Raw genomic sequence first — 20,357 nt, forward strand, 5'->3', positions numbered from 1 at the left:
GGGAAGAAACTTCTAAGATGGTGTGAAGATTTTTTTTAAGAGTCCAATAGTGCTTTACAGAAAGGAACTTTTGGAAAAGGCATTTTGCGGGAGGGTAGTATCCACAATGATTTTTCCTGCCCACTTCCTTGTCCTGGACACATACAGGTTCTGCAGTGACGGCAGACGGCAGCCAATGACCTTTTCTGTAGTGTTTTGTGTATTGTGAGAGAATGCTGCACCAAACTAGACAGTGATGGCAGATGTGAGGATGCTCTCTATGATGGCAGTGTAGAATTGTAGCAGAATGTTCCGGTGAAGACGGAATTTTCCAACTGCCACAAGAAAGAAATAGGGGAGATCTTAAATGAATTTTTTGCATCTGTATTTACAGGGGAGACAGATAAGGAGTCTATAGAAAAGAGGCAACACAGCAGTGAGGTTACGTGCTACATATGGATTGCAAAGGAGACTTGTTGTCTTGAGATGCTTGTTGTCTTGAGACAAGTTAAGGTTGATAAATCCCTAAGGATCTGACAAGGTGTTCCATCGAATCTTGTAGGAGGCTAGTGCAGAAATTGCAGGGATCCTAGCAGAGATATTTAAAACTCAATTAACCATGAGGGAGGTGCCGGGGGATTAGAGGATAGCAAATATTATTCTGTTCTTTAAGAAAGGCTTTAAGAATAAACCAGAAAATTGTAGGCTGGTGAGCCTGACATTTGTAGTGGGCAAGTTACTGGAGCTATTCTAAGGTTCCAGATATATAAATATTTGGATAGGCAGGGACTGATTAGGGATAGTCAACATGGCTTTGTGCAAGGTTAGTCATGTTTAACCAATCTTACAGAGTTTTTTGAGGAAGTTACCGAGAGTTGTGATGTTATGTTGAAATTGTATAAGATGCTGGTAAGGCCTAATTTGGTTTATTGTGTCCAGTTTTAGTCACCTGCTTACAGGAAAGATGTAAATAAAATTGAAAGAGTGCAGGGAAAATTTACAAGGATGGTGCAGGGACTTAAGTACCAGCGTTGTAGGCAAAGGCTAAAGAGGTTAGGACTTTATTTCCTCGAGTGAAGGAGAATGAGGTGAGAGTTGAAGTATACAAAATTATGAGGGGTATGGGTAGGGTAAATGTATGCAGGTTTTTTCCCAGTGGTTGGGTCAGACTAGAACTAGAGGTCATAGGTTAAGGCTGAAAGGTTTAAGGGGAACATGAGGGTGATGGTGAGAGTATGGAACAAACTGTCAGCGTAAGAGGTGGATAAGGGTTTGATTTCAACATTTAAGAGAAATTTGGATAGGTACATGGATGGGAGGGGTATGGAGGACTACGGACTGGGTACAGGTTAACAGAAGTAAGCAGTATATTAGTTTGGCAAAGAACAGATGGGCTGAAAGGCCTTGTTTCTATGCTGTAGTGTTCTATGACTCTATGTTTTAAGAAGTGTGGAAACATGTAAAATATGTAGCATAAAACTAGTCAAAATGCAGGTTATCTGTTCTTTTAATACACTAAAGCTGATGTTCCAGATTCCTAACAAGCAAACAAAATAATTTAATTTCACTTACTTCGTGCATGTAAGGATCAACCAGTATTTCAAAGGGGCCAACAGCCAATGAAATGTTTGGAGCTGCTGTTGGGATGGTTAACATGTAATGAAAAGTTTTTTTCCTCATATCATGGGTATAAACAGACTCCACCAAATCTCCGTTGGAAACAGCTACCATGGCCGCATCAACCGTGAACTCCAATTTCCATGTGCATAGTTCGGAGAAAGAATCCACACAAGGAAACCAAAACCTATACAATTTAGAAAATAGAAAAGTATAAACAGTCAAGACACTTAAAGATCCTTCTTTTCAGTAAATTCAAAGACTGAATTTGCACTATGTTAAAATTTGTGCTCTCTTTTGTTCTTTCCTTAGATGCTAAACAATGCCCTCCATTTAAAACCCCATCTATTCAATGTGATTAAGACCATAAACTAATTGGAACACTATTTTAAACCTGGAAACTTTAACCACACAGCACTTCAAGAAACTACAATTATTACCTCTTGCAATTTACTGGAATTATAAATATTCATCTCCAACGTTGTGGTATAGACTACTAAAGGAAATGTGAACATTGCCAATCAAAATGACAATTTTGAATTGGTACCATGGTAGCGTAGTGGTTAGCGTGACATTATAACAGCTCGGAGCATTGGAGTTCAGAGTCCAATTCCAATGTTATCGGCAACGAGTCTGTATGTCCTCCCCCTGGAATGAGTAGGTTTTCTCCGGGTACTCGGTTTCCTCCCAGAGTACAAGGACATGCCGGTTAGTAGATTAACTGGTCATTGTAAATTGTCCTGTGATTAGACTGAGGTTAAATCAGTGGGAGGGGTTTACTGGGAAGGGCCTATTCCACACTGTATCTCAATAAATAAATAAATAAATAAATAAAACCATTCAGAATATTTAAAAGCTTTAATAATGATACCTATTTCCAAAAATGAAGACAGGTTTAAGACAACTGGTCAAAGAATCAGAAGTGAAAATAAGTGTTTAATTTGGAGCATCAACTGGGGGCAGCACAACAACACAGCTGTTAGCGTAATGCCACTACAGCACCAGTAATATGGTTTCAAACCCCGCCATGAATAACCTGCACATTGTCCCCACGATCGCGTGCTTCTTTTGGGTACACCGGTTCTCTCCCATATTCCGAACACATATGGGCCTGTAGGTAAATTGGTCACAAGGGTGTAATTGGGTGGCGCGGGCTCATGGGCTGGAAGGGCCTGTTACTGTGCTGTATCTCTAAACAAGTAAAAATAATTTGTGAAGTTCTCAAACACATTGATTAAAAGAGGTGTAAGCTTGGTCAAAAGCACCTTTCAGAAACAGGTGAAAAATTAAGTCAGTAGAGATTTGGTAGAAAGAGTAGGGGAATGGGGTTGATTAGATTGCTCTTTTAAGACACATGCAAACTCAATGGTCCAAATGGTTATAGCAACATATTTACAAATGTGCTCAATAGAAAGAGCATTATAGAAACTCTCAAGAGTAGAAATACTCACCTTGTACAGTTTTCATAGCCAAAGGAAAAGACATGTGCACCTCGCTCAGCCATGCTGCCTTCAACATTGGGCACAACAAAATGAAGCCCTCCTTTTGGCTGGTCCAAGGAAAATTCTATATACACCTTCAAAACTTTCATCTCTAATAATGTAAACCAGAAAGCAAAGATAGTACATTTCTAAGAGAGTGGTATATTGTAATCTTCTACAATTGACAAAAATGCTTGATATTATTCAATTATTGATCTCTCAAATGATTTGCAAATTTAATATATAGATCCTTCCTTGAAAAACAGCAAGGTAAGGTACTCATTAAATATTCAAGCTTTGTCCTGTCTGTATCTTTAACAATACATCACCTTCACCCATAACTCGTTCTACCCTGCCTTGGTCTGCATGCTGACATTTACATGCCCATTGAATATTTTTCGAGTTGCCAGTGATGTTGGGGAGATGGAACTGGACTCTGTCACGGCGGTGTCTGAAAAGAAGATGCTGTCTAAGTTGCATGCCATCTTGGTCAATGTCTCCCATCCACTACATAATGTACTGGGTGGGCACAGGAGTACATTCAGCCAGAGACTCACTCCACCGAGGTGCAGCACAGAGCGTCATAGGAAGTCATTCCTGCCCGTGGGCATCAAACTTTACAACTCCTCCCTTGGAGGGTCAGACACCCTGAGCCAATAGGCTGGTCCTGGACTTAATTCATAATTTACTGGCATAATTTACATATTACTATTTAACTATTTATGGTTCTATTACTATTTATTATTTATGGTGCAACTGTAACGAAAACCAATTTCCCCCTGGGATCAATAAAGTATGAGTATGACTATGACCATGACTTAAGCTAAGTGCAGTCTGGTTTCAATCTCTTTTCACTAATCCTTCACTTCTCCTCTCAACTTATTGTATTCAGCATATTCTCCCTGAGACTTCACCCAAAGAGCATTGTAGACCTAATTATTGTTTCATCACAGTCTGCTTTGTCTTTCTGAAATCCACGATGGAAGTTGTTTCTATCACCCCTGGAGCTGCTTGTTCATGTCAGCATTAATTAACTCCACTAAGTTCAACAAATGTTCATTCTCCTGCATCCTTTATATTTATCTGAAGTATATAATAAGATTATTTGGTGCCATGCCAGTGAAGAATGAATTTATTGAATTCAGTTAATAACGTTGCCATTGTTAGATTCTGATGTTTTTGATCTAGGGCTCTTTCAGAAGTCAGGGAAGTGGCACAAAACTTGTTGCTTCACAACTGTTTTATTAAGCACTGATAGAACAAGGGAAAATTGAAGAGACAGTGATAGAGATCTACTAAACAAAGCGAGAGAGACAAAGTAACTTAATAAGGTGCCAAACATAGAACAGCTATTTTTATACCCATAAGGAAAATTCCATTCAAATTTGTAAATAAGAGTTAACAAATTAGAAAGTCATTATTCAAATAATGTAGTAGAAAGAAGCTTCCAGAGTTTTCCAGAATTATTCTTTGTTATACTTTGTACTGAAGGCATATTAAACTTGCAAATACCTATTGTAGCCACTAGGAAGCATAACAAACTATTACGTGTATATAATAAATATTATAAAATACAAGCAGATAATTGATTGTTAACAATTAAACAGTCTAATCAAAGAATTAAACAGTGCAATCCATTGCATGCACATATATAAACCTGATTTCCAAGTGGATCATCCAATGCCACAAATAATTGACTGGAAGTCTGCATTCTGCGGTGCCCACTTATACTTACCGTCAACATGTTTCCACAGTTCAGATGGAACCTTGATACAAAGTTCTCCATTTCCAGTGTCAGGATCAACAGCGCTGACTGCTGCTGCATAGGCATTGGAAAAATAATTCAGATTTCGCCTAGAATACAAAAGAAGAAATGAAAGTATATTTGTTTCACTTGTTGAAATACAGCAATACTCTCAGCTCATCAGCAAATCAATAGAATTTCAAAATTGCAGAGAAAATTCCGTGTGCTCAATCCATATTTAATAAGTATCAATGATTTGTGCTCTGAATGTTTCTTAAACTTTGCCAGAATCATCACACAAATTGAAAAATAAAATTCCGTTTGCTATAAAAATTGCAGAGATAATCAGATACATTATCACTTCAAATGCAATTATAAAATTGGCACCACTTCTATAATCAGACAAACATTGATGTTCTCACTTTAAATTCAAAATTACACCAATATTACTCTTCATGTTTAAACTTCAAATTACCTAAACATGATTTCTTTTACTTGTCTGTAACTATGGAAACTCTGGCACATCTATCATTTTATATCTTTCAGCAGAGTCACACTTCAGTCAGCCACACCACACCATACAGCTAATTCCGTATTTCAGCCAGACATCTTTCTGGCTGTGCTTTATGTCCATATTTGGTGTTTTTAACAGAAGACAACCGACTAGGTTTAGTATTTTCAGAGAAATAAAAGCTCTATGTCTCTTACAGCATTTCTACCTAAACCATTGTCATTTTATACAAAGGTTTGCATCAGGCAGCCAGACACAAAATTGTTCCTGACCCAGCAATTAATTTTCCAAGGCTTTAGAATGATTCACTAATTAACACATTCTTTTTATCTTTAACACGCATCTCTTGTATTAAACCCATGTTTTTTTGAATTTGGAAAGTGAAGTGGATGTGGCTGCTGTTAGAGCTGCCGCCTCTCAGTGAAAAAAAACATTTGGACAGATCCAAGTAGGCCATATGGGACCCACTTGTCATAACATGGTCCAACCTGTTTGATACCGACCATGATGATAGTGGGGTATTGAAGCATTCTTTACAGTGCCTAGTTAACCTGGTATTCCAGCAGATCATGTTGGAAGTGCAGATGTTGGAACATTTGGTTACACAGCCCATGATCACTGTAATATAGCCTCCCAACAAGGTATTTCCAAAATTCATATCTGAGGAAATGACATTCTGACTGCCAGCTCCTGGAGACCACATCCCAATACAAACCATTTACAAGTGAAGAAAGAGAAGCAGGATACAGAGACAATTGTTATTTTACATCTTACATCATATTAGTGTTCCAGAAGTGAACCTCAGGTTGTAAAAACAGTAGGAGCGAGCCATTCACACAACCATGCCTGCTCTGTCATCCAATAAAATCACGCCGTAGCCAGCAAATATGACTGATAACATTAACAGATTTCTTAATTAAAAAATGTTAAGTTGCAAAATTAGGAAGAGGGTGTGTTCAACATACAATGAGGATTTCTTAGACTGAGATGCCTTGGCCCCTTTTCCACTTAAAAGCCCAGCTTTCTCTCTCTGCCCTTTTCATAACATATTCTGTCATTCTTAATTTGAGACATACTCACTGCTTTGATTCATGGTGGCAGACCTCCAGGGTGGGGTCATTGTAAATGAAAGCAGCTTCCAAGTCATTTATTCGTACTCTGTAAATCCGACATTGCTTGCTATTCAGTTTAATTCTACTGAGGTTGGCAAGTAATGGGAAAATGGTCAACTCCACATACCCCTGTAAACATAAAACATAAAAGAGCTCTGTTTAGAATGTCTGAATTTGTATTTTGTGCAAAAAAAAAATTGGGGGGAGAAAAGCTGATTACTTACTATAACAGACTTCCTCTGAAAGTTTATGTTAGTTATGCAGACCACCTGGTGAGTCGTATAAAGATAGAAATCAAAAGTAAATGACAGTTCAGTATACAGCATTCATTCAAATTCATTCATTGAACGACTGCACTAATTCAAGCAATTTAGTAAAGAGGATCAAGGGTGGGAGGGATATAATACTTAAATGAAACAAATATATGATGTACTTCAGTCGCTGCACTAAAACTAGAAGAAAAATTGCCCCTGTCAAACAGAACAAGGATCTTTCCCAGTAGTTTTGGGCAACATGGCAAAACTATGCTGTATGTTGGCTACACAATCCAAATCTGCAAACAAGACCATAAGACCATAAAATATAGGAGCAGAATTAGGCCATTTGGCCCATCAAATCTGCTCCGCCATTTTTTCATGGCTGATCCAATTTTCCATTCAGCCCCAATCTCCTGGCTTCCTCCCTATCCCTTCATGCCCTGACCAACCAAGAGTCTATCAACCTCTGCCTTAAATATACATAAAGACTTGGCCTCCAAAGTCACCTGTAGCATTCTACAGATTCACCATTCTCTGGCTAAAAAAAATCCTCATCTCTGTTCTAAAAGGACACCCCCTCTATTTTGAGGCTATGTCCCCTGGTCTTAAGACTTTCCCATCACAGGAACATCTTCTCCACAACCACCCTGTTTTCACCATTCAATAGGTTTCAATGAGGTCACCCTTTATTCTTCTGAATTCCAGTGAATACAGGCCCAGAGTCATCAAATGCTCTTTATATGACAAGCCATTCACTCCTGGAATCATTTTCATGAATCTCCTTCAAACCCTCTCCAGTTTCAGCACATCCCTTCTAAGATAAGGGGCCCAAAACTGCTCACAATACTCCGTGAGGCACCGAGAACAACACTATGTGTTTAATCCATCATTGGTTGTCCTTTGGAAAAGTAAGCAATAGTCAAAAATACACATCTGCTTGCACATATAGGCTGAAGGATAATGAGTATCGGGAGGATGCTATTGGGTTTTGTTGAATGAAGTGGTGAGAAAGCTGAGAAGAGAGAACCAAGAGGGGTCTACTTGGTATCGGACGAAGACCTCACCATTCATCCTAGCTGTTTTGCTACTCTCAGTAAAAAAATGTCTCAAAGTTATCTGTCAACCATGAACATACTTGGAAAATTGAGCAACACACAAAATGCTGGAGGAACTCAGCAGACCAGGCAATATCTATGGAAAAGAACTCAGTCAACATTTCGAGCCAAGACCCTTCGGCAGGACTGGAGAGAAAAAGCTGAGGAGTACATAGAACATAGAATAGTACAGCACATTACAGGCCCTTCGGCCCACAACGTTGTGCCGACCCTCAAACCCTGCCTCCCATATAACCCCCCACCTTAAGTTCCTCCATATACCTGTCTAGTAGTCTCTTAAACTTCACTAGTGTATCTGCCTCCACCACCGACTCAGGCAGTGCATTCCACGCACCAACCACTCTCTGAGTAAAAAACCTTCCTCTAATATCCCCCTTGAACTTCCCACCCCTTAGCTTAAAGCCATGTCCTCTCGTATTGAGCAGTGGTACCCTGGGGAAGAGGCGCTGGCTATCCACTCTATCTATTCCTCTTATTATCTTGTACAACTCTATCATGTCTCCTCTCATCCTCCTTCTCTCCAAAGAGTAAATCCCTAGCTCCCTTAATCTCTGATCATAATCCATACTCTCTAAACCAGACAGCATCCTGGTAAATCTCCTCTGTACCCTTTCCAATGCTTCCACATCTTTCCTCTAGTGAGGCGACCAGAACTGGATACAGTACTCCAAGTGTGGCCTAACCAGTGTTTTATAGAGCTGCATCATTACATCGCGACTCTTAAACTCTGTCCCTCGACTTATGAAAGCCAACACCCCATAAGCTTTCTTAACTACCCTATCCATCTGTGAGGCAACTTTCAGGGATCTGTGGATATGTATCCCCAGATCCCTCTGCTCTTCCACACTACCAAGTATCCTGCCATTTACTTTGTACACTGCCTTGGAGTTTGTCCTTCCAAAGTGTACCACCTCACACTTCTCCGGGTTGAAATCCATCTGCCACTTCTCAGCCCACTTCTGCATCCTATCAATGTCTCTCTGCAATCTTCGACAATCCTCTACACTATCTACAACACCACCAACCTTTGTGTCGTCTGCAAACTTGCCAAACCACCCTTCTACCCCCACATCCAGGTCGTTAATAAAAATCATGAAAAGTAGAGGTCCCAGTACAGATCCTTGTGGGACACCACTAGTCACAACCCTCCAATCTGAATGTACTCCTTCCACCACCACCCTCTGCCTTCTGCAGGCAAGCCAATTCTGAATTCACCTGGCCAAACTTCCCTGGATCCCACGCCTTCTGACTTTCTGAATAAGCCTACCGTGTGGAACCTTGTCAAATGCCTTACTAAAATCCATATAGATCACATCCACTGCACTACCCTCATCTATATGCCTGGTCACCTCCTCAAAGAACTCTATCAGGCTTGTTAGACACGATCTGCCCTTCACAAAGCCATGCTGACTGTCCCTGATCAGACCATGATTCTCTAAATGCCCATAGATCCTATCTCTAAGAATCTTTTCCAACAGCTTTCCCACCACAGATGTAAGGCTCACTGGTCTATAATTACCCGGACTATCCCTACTACCTTTTTTGAACAAGGGGACAACATTCGCCTCCCTCCAGTCCTCCGGTACCATTCCCGTAGACAACGCGGACATACAAGATCCTAGCCAGAGGCTCAGTAATCTCTTCTCTCACCTCGTGGAGTAGCCTGGGGAATATTCTGTCAGGCCCTGGGGACTTATCCATCCTAATGTATTTTAACAACTCCAACACCTCCTCTCCCTTAATATCAACATACTCACTCATATCGTCCTCACCTTCATCAAGTTCCCTCTCATTGGTGAATACCGAAGAGAAGTATTCATTGAGGACTTCACCCACTTCCACAGCCTCCAGGCACATCTTCCCACCTTTATCTCTAATTGGTCCTACCTTCACTCCTGTCATCTTTTTGTTCTTCACATAATTGAAGAATGCCTTAGGGTTTTCCTTTATCCTACTCGCCAAGGCCTTCTCATGCCCCCTTCTTGCTCTTCTCAGCCCCTTCTTAAGCTCCTTTCTTGCTTCCCTATATTCCTCAATAGGCCCATCTGATCCTTGCTTCCTAAACCTCATGTATGCTGCCTTCTTCTACCTGACTAGATTTTCCACCTCACTTGTCACCCATGGTTCCTTCACCCTACCGTTCTTTATCTTCCTCACCGGGACAAATTTATCCCTAACATCCTGCAAGAGATCTCTAAACATCGACCACATGTCCATAGTACATTTCCCTGCAAAAACATCATCCCAATTCACACCCGCAAGTTCTAGCCTTGTAGCCTCATAATTTGCCTTTTAAGTAGATTTTAAAAGTGGGAGGAGAGGAGAGAGAACCACCAGGTGATAGGTGAAACCTGGATGGGGAGGGATGAAGTAGAGCTGGGAAATTGGTTGGTGAAAGAGACCATGGAAGAAAATTGGTTGGTCAAAGAGGCCATGGAAGAAAAAGGGGGAAGTAGCACCAGAGCGAGGTGATGGGTAGGCAAGGAGACGAGGTGAGAGAAAGAAAAAGGGATGGGAAACGGACGGGGTGGGGGGGGGGGTGGTTTGGAGAGCATTACCGGAAGTTAGAGATATTGATGTTCATGCCACCAGGCTGGAGGCTGCCCAAACGGAAAATAAGGTGTTGTTCCTCCAACCTAAGTGTGACCTCATCACGACAGTGGAGGAGGCCATGGATGGATATATCGAAATGGGAATGGGAAATGGATTAAAATGGGTGGCCACTGGGAGATCCCACTTGTTCTGACGGACGGAGCATAGGTGCTCGGCTCAGTAGTCTCGCAGTCCACGTTGGGTCTCATCGATATATTAGAGGTCACATTGGGAGCACCGAACACAGTGTATGACCCCAACAGACTCACAGGTGAAGTGTCATCTCACCTGGAAGGACCACTTGAGGCCTGAATGTTAGTGAAGGAAGAGGTGTAGGGACAGGTGTTGTACTTGTTCCATTTGCAAGGATAAGTGCCAGGAGGGAGATCAATAGGGAGGGATGAATGGACAAGGGAGTCGTGTAAGGAACGATCCTGCGGAAAGCAGAAGGGGGGGGGGGGGGAGATGTGCTTGGTGATGGGATCCCATTAGAGATGGTGGAAGTTTCTGTTTGGGTAGCCCTCAACCTGATGCCATGAACATCGATTTCTCTAACTTCTGGTAATGCCCCCGGGCCCTGCCCCCACCTTTCCATTTTCCATCCCCTTTTCCCTCTCTCAGCTTGTCCCCTTGCCCGCCCATCACCTCCCTCTGGTGTTCCTTCTCCCTTTTTCTTTCTTCCATGGCCTTCTGTCTCTTTCACCAATCAACGTCCCAGCTCTTTATTTCATCCCTCCGCTCCAGCTTTCAGCTATCACCTGGTGGTTCTCTCTCCCCTCCTCCCAGCTTTTAAGCTCCTCAGCTTTTTTTATCCAGTCCTGCCGAAGAGTTTCGGCCGAAACGTCGACTGTACTCTTTTCTGTAGATGCTGCCTGGCCTGCCAAGTTCCTGCAGCATTTTGTGTGTGTTGCTTAGATTTCTAGCATCTGCAGATTTTCTCTTGTTTGATAGTTGGAAAATTGATTGTCTTCTTTTAATCTTATGAATCGCCTTGTAGTGTGAGTAGTCATAAAAAGTTATGAATTCACATTGAATGTGGTTTGAGGGGAGATAAAGTACTTCAGCTCCAGATTCAAACTTAAAGAGTATCAAGGGCTCAACTTTACTCCTAAGCAGAATCCACAACAAAACACTTTTATTCACAAGGTTAACTGGTTAAGATTAAAAGTCCTGACTGAAGACTGCAGTTTCTGCAAATCCAAATGCTCTGTTAACTGCGTCTTTTTGCTGCTGAATAGCAGTTCTAACTGTCTGCAGTGCAGAATTTAATTTCTGCAATGCAAATAGAAGTCATTAGGCAATTGACTACATTTTTAAAAATGACAAATAGAGCAATGTTTCTTTGCTAATATTTCCTGAACTCCAAATGGTTCCTTCCAGAAACATGTAAAATCACTCTAAAGAAGTGGTTTCTGAATATAATTGTTCATATTAAAACAGAGGATTCTGGTTGATTGGAGTACGTTGGAACCAGTACATTTTGGCTCAATTAAGCGGCTGCCACAATTAGCTGAAGTTTCATGGCAGAAGTCAAAAAGGTATGAAAGACAAACTACCATTTAACTGAGTAACAAATTACGTATTTAAACGAGAAACAAAACAAATTAGAACACCTCGATAAAACTGGCACTAGTTAGAAACTGCTCAGCAACAGTCTCCTGTCCCAATTAAGCAGCATAGTGTCCCAAATAAACTAAGGGAATCCCAATTATTTTCTTGATTAGTTTTTGTTCTAATCTAAGAGTTGTCCCAAATAAGCGGCTGCCTGATTAGCTGATGGCCCAATTAGCTGGAATCCACTGTACAAGACTGTGAACTGATGGCTGCCAGAAGACCAGATCATTTTTCTGTAGCCACTGACCTGAACTTGCAAGTGATCTCCATCCATGGTAGGGAATTTGTCAATCCACCAATAAAAATGTGAAACAGACCTCATTCAGAACATTGTATATTTTTTGACGGACGAGCAGAGCACCAACATTTGCCAATAATATCCCTATGTGTATATACAGTATGACTGATGTGCAAACATAAGACTATAAATCTACAGAGTACCTGCTCTATAAATAAATAGTTTTTGAAATGCATCTTTCTTGTACTATTATAATCATAAATTAACAATTCAGGAAGCTCTATAGCAACCAGTTTCACCATTATATAGTTAAAAACAGCATTGTGGCCTTGCATCCGTGTTGTATGTTGCTGAACATTTCACAAGTGCATCTTGTTAGCTTCAAAAAATTATGTGATTCTTTCCAACAAGTAACAATGGAACTCTAAGCACAGGTTATATTCCACTCAGCTGTTTCAAACATGAAAAAAGGCAACTATTAACTACAAGAGATTCTGCAGATGCTAGAAATCCAGAGCAACATACACACAACGTTCGAGGAACACAGCAGGTAAGGCAGCAATTATGGAGGGAATTGCACAGGTGACATTTTGGGCTGAGACCACATTAAGTAGTTGTTGTCCTTGTTTAACATTGCAGTTTCTCAATTTTTGAGGCTAGTTAGCAGTTTTCCATCCAGAGTTCACAAGATCATCAGGCTAACAGTTACCTCATCAATAACACAAAACATAATCTTTCTCTCAGAAGTTATAATCCTTCTCATCCATATTATTGTGCATGAATTCTCAACATGTCCACAGAACATTATGTCAAATTGTGAAATACATTTCAGCACCTGGATGGATCTAGCACAAACTTGATAAAAACAGACCCTGTAAGCCTGCCCAACGTTAAGAAATATTTAAGTAATTTTCCTTACATACTGGATGCTAGGTACTATTATGAGAATGAACTCTTCAATGAAGGGTTCCATTGGAAGAATTTATAATTTACTATTACAATGGGATAAGTGTCCTTGATCTAAGATTAAACAAGATTTGGAAAAGGAACTTAATTTGACTTTTATGACAGAGGATTGGACGCGGATTCTGAAGCTGGTTAACTCTTCTTCAATCTGTGCTAGTCATTCACTGATTCAATTTAAAATTGTACATCGTTACCATTTGACGAAGGAGAGATTGTCTAAAATATTCCCTAATGTTGATAGTTATTGTGATAGATGTAAAACTGAGACAGCTACACTGACACAGATGTTTTGGTCTTGTTCCATACTGGAACAGTTCTGGAAGTCAGTTTTTTTGACAATTTCTAAAGCACTTAAAATTAATTTATAACCTAACAAATTAACTGTGCTTTTTGGAATAATTCCTCAAAATATCCGTGGTATCTCTGTGTCTGACCAACATGTTATTGCATTTGTTACATTGATAGCTAGGAGGACCATTTTGTTGAAGTGGAAGGATACATCGGCTCCCACTTTGTCACAATGGTTCTCTCAAGTGATGCTACGTCTTAGCTTAGAGAAAATTAGAAGTCGAACCTTTGAACCTATGTTTGATTTTGAGAAAAGATGGGGTTCATTTGCTCGTTATTATCATTTGAGTTAATTGATAGATTTCCTCCATTATCTAATTGTAAATTTTTGGTACTTTTTTTTCTTGCTGGCAGCTTGATGTTTATCTTTAGAAGCTTTTTGTATGACACATGGCTCGGGGTTGAACACCCAATGGGGGGGGGGGGGTTTCCTCACTTTTTCTTGCTTAGTAGGGTTTTTTTTCTCTTTTTTTTAAAATCACCAAAATTTTTTCAATCTTTAAAATAATGGTTTTTTTCTTAAGACATTGTAAGTGTTGCTTATTTTGATGTATTGTTAATTTTGGATAATAATAATAAAAAGATTTGAAAAAAAAGAAATATTTTCTACTATCATTCTTCTACAATCCACCTATTGCTCGGGAGTCCACACCTTATCAATATCTAGTACATATAACATTACAGCACAGTACAGACCCTTCAGCCCACGATGTTGTGCTGTCCTTTTATCCTACTTCAAGATCAATCTAACCCTTCCGTCCTACATCGGCCTCCATTTTTCGTTCATCAATGTGCCTATCTAGGACTTCTTTAAATACCTCTAATGTATCTGCCTCTACCACCACCTCTGGCCACTCTCTGTGCAAAGAACCTAGCTCTGACATCTCCCTCTACTTTCCTCCTATCACCTTAAAATTATGTCCTCCTGTATTACCCATTTCCTCCCAGGGAAAAAGTCTCTGGTTGTCAACTCCATCTGTCTCTTATCATCTTCTACACCTCTATCAGGTCACCTGTCGTCCTTTGCTCCAAAGAGAAAAGCCCCAGCTCACTGCATCTTTCCGCTTAAGACATGCTCTCTAATCCGGACAGTATCCTGGTAAATCTCCTTGGTATCCTCTTTAAAACTTCCACATCCTTCCTACAGTGAGGCAACCAGAACAGAACACAATATTCTAAGTGTGGTCTAACCAGGGTTTTATAGGCCGTAATATTACCTCACGGCTCTTGAACTCAGTACCCTGACTACTGAAAGTCAACACACCATACACCCTCTTAATCACCATATCAACTTAATGCGGCAACTTTGAGGGATCTATGAACATGGGTCCTCTCCAACTTCAGCAAATTGACAATCCATTAGAATTCAATATTTCAGGTAATATAAGTATGCAAGACAAACAATTCATGCAGCCTATTCTTATATTTAAACTGAACCACAACATAGTTCTGCATCCTCCAGTTCAATGTAACTTTGCCCACAACTGAACTCAGATATCATCCAATCCATTGGGATAATGCGAACATCCTGTTTCATTTATTTTCTCCACTAATAAATAATTTTTTAAAGGATCTAGAGCTTTCCCGGCGTATATGACGAACAAACTCTTCTCGGGCTTCAAACGTCAGTTATAATTGATACCTGACATTTCAATGACCAACTCTGCCATCTTCTTCAGAGATGATGCCTGGGAATGTCTATTCCGGAGGTATCTACCCCTGTATTCTGTCCCTCCTGATTGTTTAACCCTCATCCAATCAGGCTTCCGCTCTCCCACCTTGTTTACAGTAGAATTCCAGATCTTACTTAGAGCGAAACCATTGTCTTTGTTAAAATTCTTTTCCTCAGTTGTATTTCAATGGCTTCCTTACCAGGTGGTCCCAAAAGTCATTGGTGTGGCACAGTGGTTTTGTGCCATTAAAATCAATTCTCTGGTCATTGCAAATGCTGCCAATTTCTCCAGATAACTCAAAAGGATACACCTCCTGTGCTCCTTGATGCAGGTTTCCACCGTGCGTCCCATCTGGCCGATATACGCTGCTCCACATTCACAGGGAATCCTGGAAACGCCACCCGAACTGAGTCCGAGGTCACCTTTGACCCGCATAAGCTGTGACTTGAGCTTCCTTACAGGTTTGTGGATGGTATTAATCAGGTATTTCTTCACAATCTTAGTGATCCTTCCAGAAACCAGGGAAATATAGCGAAGATAGCGATGCATTCCTCCTCATTGTTAAGTTTCCTGGTTTTTCTTTCAGCCCCTTTCAGGGCCCAACTGATTTCCTTCACCTTGTAGCCATTCTGTAGGAATTGTCTTATTTCCTTGGGGAGACTCTCTAGGTCCACAACAGTTTTCGCAGAGTTAATCAAAGTAGAAAGAACCGTTCTATGTTGGGAGGCATGATAGTGGCTGTACTGTTATAAATAAATTACTTTAAGTCACAGTAGCAGTTAGCACAATGCTATTACAGCTCAAGGCGTCAGAGTTCAGAGGTCAAATGCAAGCATCTGTGAGAGGCTCATCTCCCTTGTCATGTGCGCCTGGGTTTTCTCCGGGTGCTCCAGACTCCTCTCGCAGTCCAATAACATACCAGTTAGTAGGTCAATTGGTCATTGTAAATTGCCCTGTAATTAGGCTAGGATTAAATAGGTGGGTTGCTGGGACACGCAGCTCATTGGCGGCAAGTTATGCGTTGTATCTCTAAATTAAATACATAAAATAATCACACCAAAGTCATTTCTAATTACTTTTTGTACCTACTCATTCCACCATTCTTCCACATTTCCTAGCTTCTTATAATTAGATAAGTTATCTTTTTAAAATCCAAACTTTTAGTTTGATTTATTTATTTAGCTACAGCTACACACTGCCCAGCAACCACCAACAACCCCAGTTGAACCCTAACCTAATCACAGGATGATTTAGAATGAGTAATTAACCCAGTCTTCAGACTGTGGGAGGAAATCGGTCTGTCAATATCTCCCTGAAACTTTCTGCTGTACCTAACTTGACAGCAAATCTATTATGGTTATTGGATTTATTGAGTATAGCTGCAAGAAAACAAACCTCAGGATTGCACAATATACGGTGACATATATGTACTTTGAAAATAAATTTACTTTGAACTGTTTTCTTTTAACCAAATGCTACTGAAATCTGGATGGGTGTGCAAGCCATGGATGAAAGTTGTCTGCAAAGATTAACCACATGGGCAGCTGGTGGTAGATGCATTACACAGAAAAATATAATGTTATTTCCTTTGCTAATAAACATACAAGATTACTTTTGTTTACAGGAGAATCTAGGAAATATTGATTTACAGAAGGATCATAATGTACTGGTTCACATGATAAAGTAACTAAGTAGAGGAGGAACTTGGAACGGAAATGGTAAATGCTGGAGGAACTCAGTAGGACTCCTGAGGTCAAGACAGTGGAACTGCCCCAGTGTAATGGCTTTTCCACTTTATTAAATCTTCCGCACAGGTTTCCTGTCATCATCGGACAACCATCACCACTTGCCTTCAATTCAGTTAAACATACGTTAACTCTTGATTTCAGGGAGGAGACTTTAGAGATTAATGTCATTGAAACTGAGGGAGACTTGCAGGGAAGATACCCAAGGTATCAGTTGGAGAGTCTAGGTGTAGAAGAGTAGTCACAGAAGCCATTTTATTCATTTAGTGTGGAACAAGGAGAAATCTCTAAGCACAAATGGGTATAAGTTATTAGAATTCTGTCTCAAAGGATTATGGATGCTCAGTCATTAAATATGTTCCACACTTGCACTAAGGCATTTCCAGCCACTGATAGAATTGGAGGGAGAACTGATTTGGAATGTCAGTGAGCTGGAGCCCAGCATCTGTATTTTTCTTTATTGTAAAGAAGATGAAACAGAGGATCAAACATGAAATGTGGTGCAGACTTACGGGAGTGTATGGCCTACAGCGACTTCAAGTTGTGTTCTTATAGTCTCAATAACCTTACCCACTGCCAAATTTTAATTCAGATGTTTGTCTATTTGGAATGAAATTATCTCAGGTTCTTCATAAGCATAAGCTGTTCCCAGAATGAAATGCTGGACCTCAACAAAACCAAGTGAACCCAGGCATAACCTCTTCTGCAACTGTTTAAACCTTCTCTTCAACAGTTCAGTAAAACCCTCTCTCACTGACCCCTCCATGCTGGCATCTTCCCCCATCCCTTACAGTCTTCAAGAAGGGTCTCGGCCCGAAACAGTAACTGTTTATTCCTCTCCATAGATGCTGCCTGACCTGAGCTCCTCCAGCACTTTGTGTGTGCTGCTCTCGATTTCCAGGATCTGCAGACTTTCTCATGCTTATGACCTCTTCTCATTGCTACCATCAGGAAGGAGGTACAGCAGCCTTGAAACACACACTCAACGATTCAGGAACAGCTTCTTCCCCTCCGCCATCCGATTTCTGAATGAATATTGAACCCATAACCACCACTTCACTACTTTTTTTTTCTCTTTTTGAACAATTTTTAATGTATACTTACCATAATTTACAGTTTCTATGTTATGTATTGCAAAGTACTGCTGCGGCAAAACAACAAATTACATGATGTATGCCAGTGATATTAAACCTGATTCTGAATGAAAACTGTTACTGAGTTATTTTTGCCCTTGCTGCCATCAAATATTTTTCGGTAACGAACAGATCTTTACTTCCCATTCATCTCCTGCAACCTTAGAGCTAAGATTTATGCAACACTCACAAAATGCTGGTGAACGCAGCAGGCCAGGCAGCATCTATAGGAAGAGATACAGTCGACGTTTCGGGCCGAGAGCCTTCGTCAGGACTAACTGAAAGAAGAGATGGTAAGAGAATTGAAAGTGGGAGATCCAAAATGATAGGAGAAGACAGGAGGGCTCCTGTCTTCTCCTATCATTTTGGGTCTCCCCCTCCCCCTCCCACTTTCAAATCTCTTACCATCTCTTCTTTCAGCTAGTCCTGAGGAAGGGTCTCGGCCCAAAACGTCGCCTGTACCTCTTCCTATAGATGCTGCCTGGCCTGCTGCATTCACCAGCATTTTGTGAGTGTTGCTTGAACTTCCAGCATCTGCAGATTTCCTGTTTGAGCTAAGATTTATGTCTATCCAATTCCAGTCATTTGTCTATTCCCAGTATCCAATGCCCAGTAACAACAGCCACACTTTATCCTGATCTCCCAGCTTTGGATTCTGTCCTGAACTTATCCAGGTACTGTATGATATTGCTTAAACCTAACATACCTGTTTCTCCCTGTATCACTCAGTACACATATGGGATCCTTTACAAATTTAAAGATGCTACTAACTGTTATCACTACCATCCCTCTAAGACCTTGCTGGGAGTCCTTCAAGGTTGTACTGTTCATTCCAAAAGTTTCTTTGGGCAAAACCTCAAAGCTGCCGTTACTATCCCGCTTTCCTCAAAGTTTGGAACGAATACGGGACCAGGAAGAGCAACATTTAACACACACACAACCAAGAGAAGGGAGATACTTATAACTTATATGGCCTCGGGCTCTCGAATCCTTTATCGCCTTTCTTCCTGTTCATGTCTCCGGCCGTTCTTCCTTTTGCTCAAATCCCTCGCCGGTTCGCACCGCCTTTTCTCATCTCAGACACGGGGGGCGGGAAGGATGGACGCAGGGTTCTCCACACCTTGAGGAGGGTTGGGTCAGCAATCACCCAAGTTGCTGGGAGGGCTTGGAGGCCCACAGATTCGGGTGGGATGGAAGGTCAACGAATGGTGGGTGAGGTGCCAAGTAGTGATCGCTGGCCTGCCGGAGGGGTGAGAACGGGGAGTTTCGGGGTTGAAAGGACGGCGAGAGGGAGGGGGCCGGTTGACAGATGTATGAGCGGGAGGTGGGGGAGGTACAGTAGACCGGTGTATGAACGGGAAACGATTGTGAGCGGCGGACGGATGCGGTGTGAGCCGGGTCAGCGGGATGGGGACGTGGATTGTAAAGAGCTGGAGGGAGGTTGCGGGTCAGAGTGAGCCAGGGAGGGAGGAGTGGAGAGTCGGGGGGGGGGGGTCAGCCAGATATGGATGTGGGTTATAAACAGGCGGGAAGATGATGGGAGCCCGTTATGGGTCAGAGCGGGGTGGATTATATCGGGAAGGTGAGGGGGGGGCGATAAGCCGGGTCGGCGGGATGGGGAACGGGTTGTAAACAGGCTGGTAGAGGGCTGGAGGGAGAAGAGGTGGTTGGAGTTTGAGCCGGACGGGGTGGATTATCCCGGGGAGGGGAAGGGGGGAGTGAGCCGGGTCGGCGGGATGGGGAATGGGTTGTTACCAGACGGGTGGAGGGCTGGAATTGTGGATCAGAGTGAGCCGGACGGGGTGGAGGGGCAGGGAACGGGTTGTAAACAGGCGGGGGGAGGAGGTTGTGGGTCAGAAGGAGCCGTGACAGGGGCAGATTATCCCGGGGAGGGGGGCGAGGGGAGTGTGAGCCGGCAACCCGTCACCGACGGCGGGAAACCGGTCAGCAACCCAGGGCGCGCGCTCCCGAACCGCCGTCCCTGACAGCGGCCATCTTGACTGTGACCTTTAACCCATGGTTCAAAGTTACTTCTGTAAATCCCTCACGGCCAAGTACAAAAACCCTGGATCAGTCGTGTGCAAGTATATATAATATCTGAATATCGCTATCTGTTGGGAAAAACGAAGATATTTAGGAGTTATGAGCAGGATATAGAAGGGGGGGGTGCTGAAGTTGCCATGGTTTTCAGATCGCGGCCGGTGATTGGAGAAAATGGTGATTTCATGACGT

General features: G+C 41.7%; 1 protein-coding gene across 2 annotated transcripts in view; it reads right to left on the reverse strand.

Annotated features, from left to right (window-relative positions):
* The window catches only part of taf2 (TAF2 RNA polymerase II, TATA box binding protein (TBP)-associated factor), a 141,081-nt gene extending 120,964 nt beyond the window's left edge, over window positions 1-20,117 (reverse strand). For both annotated transcript variants that reach the window (XM_072251969.1, XM_072251962.1), the window contains exons 1-6: window positions 19,088-20,117; window positions 6,669-6,723; window positions 6,413-6,573; window positions 4,813-4,931; window positions 3,048-3,189; window positions 1,552-1,783 (exon numbers count right to left, since the gene is read on the reverse strand). In XM_072251969.1, coding sequence (XP_072108070.1) covers window positions 1,552-1,783; window positions 3,048-3,189; window positions 4,813-4,931; window positions 6,413-6,573; window positions 6,669-6,723; window positions 19,088-19,140 — 762 coding nt within the window. In that variant the 5' untranslated portion in view covers window positions 19,141-20,117. The remainder of the gene's footprint in view (window positions 1-1,551; window positions 1,784-3,047; window positions 3,190-4,812; window positions 4,932-6,412; window positions 6,574-6,668; window positions 6,724-19,087) is intronic.
* Between the last annotated feature and the right edge of the window lie 240 nt (window positions 20,118-20,357).

This window comes from Mobula birostris, chromosome 1, assembly GCF_030028105.1.
Source record: "Mobula birostris isolate sMobBir1 chromosome 1, sMobBir1.hap1, whole genome shotgun sequence".
NCBI lineage: Eukaryota > Metazoa > Chordata > Chondrichthyes > Myliobatiformes > Myliobatidae > Mobula > Mobula birostris.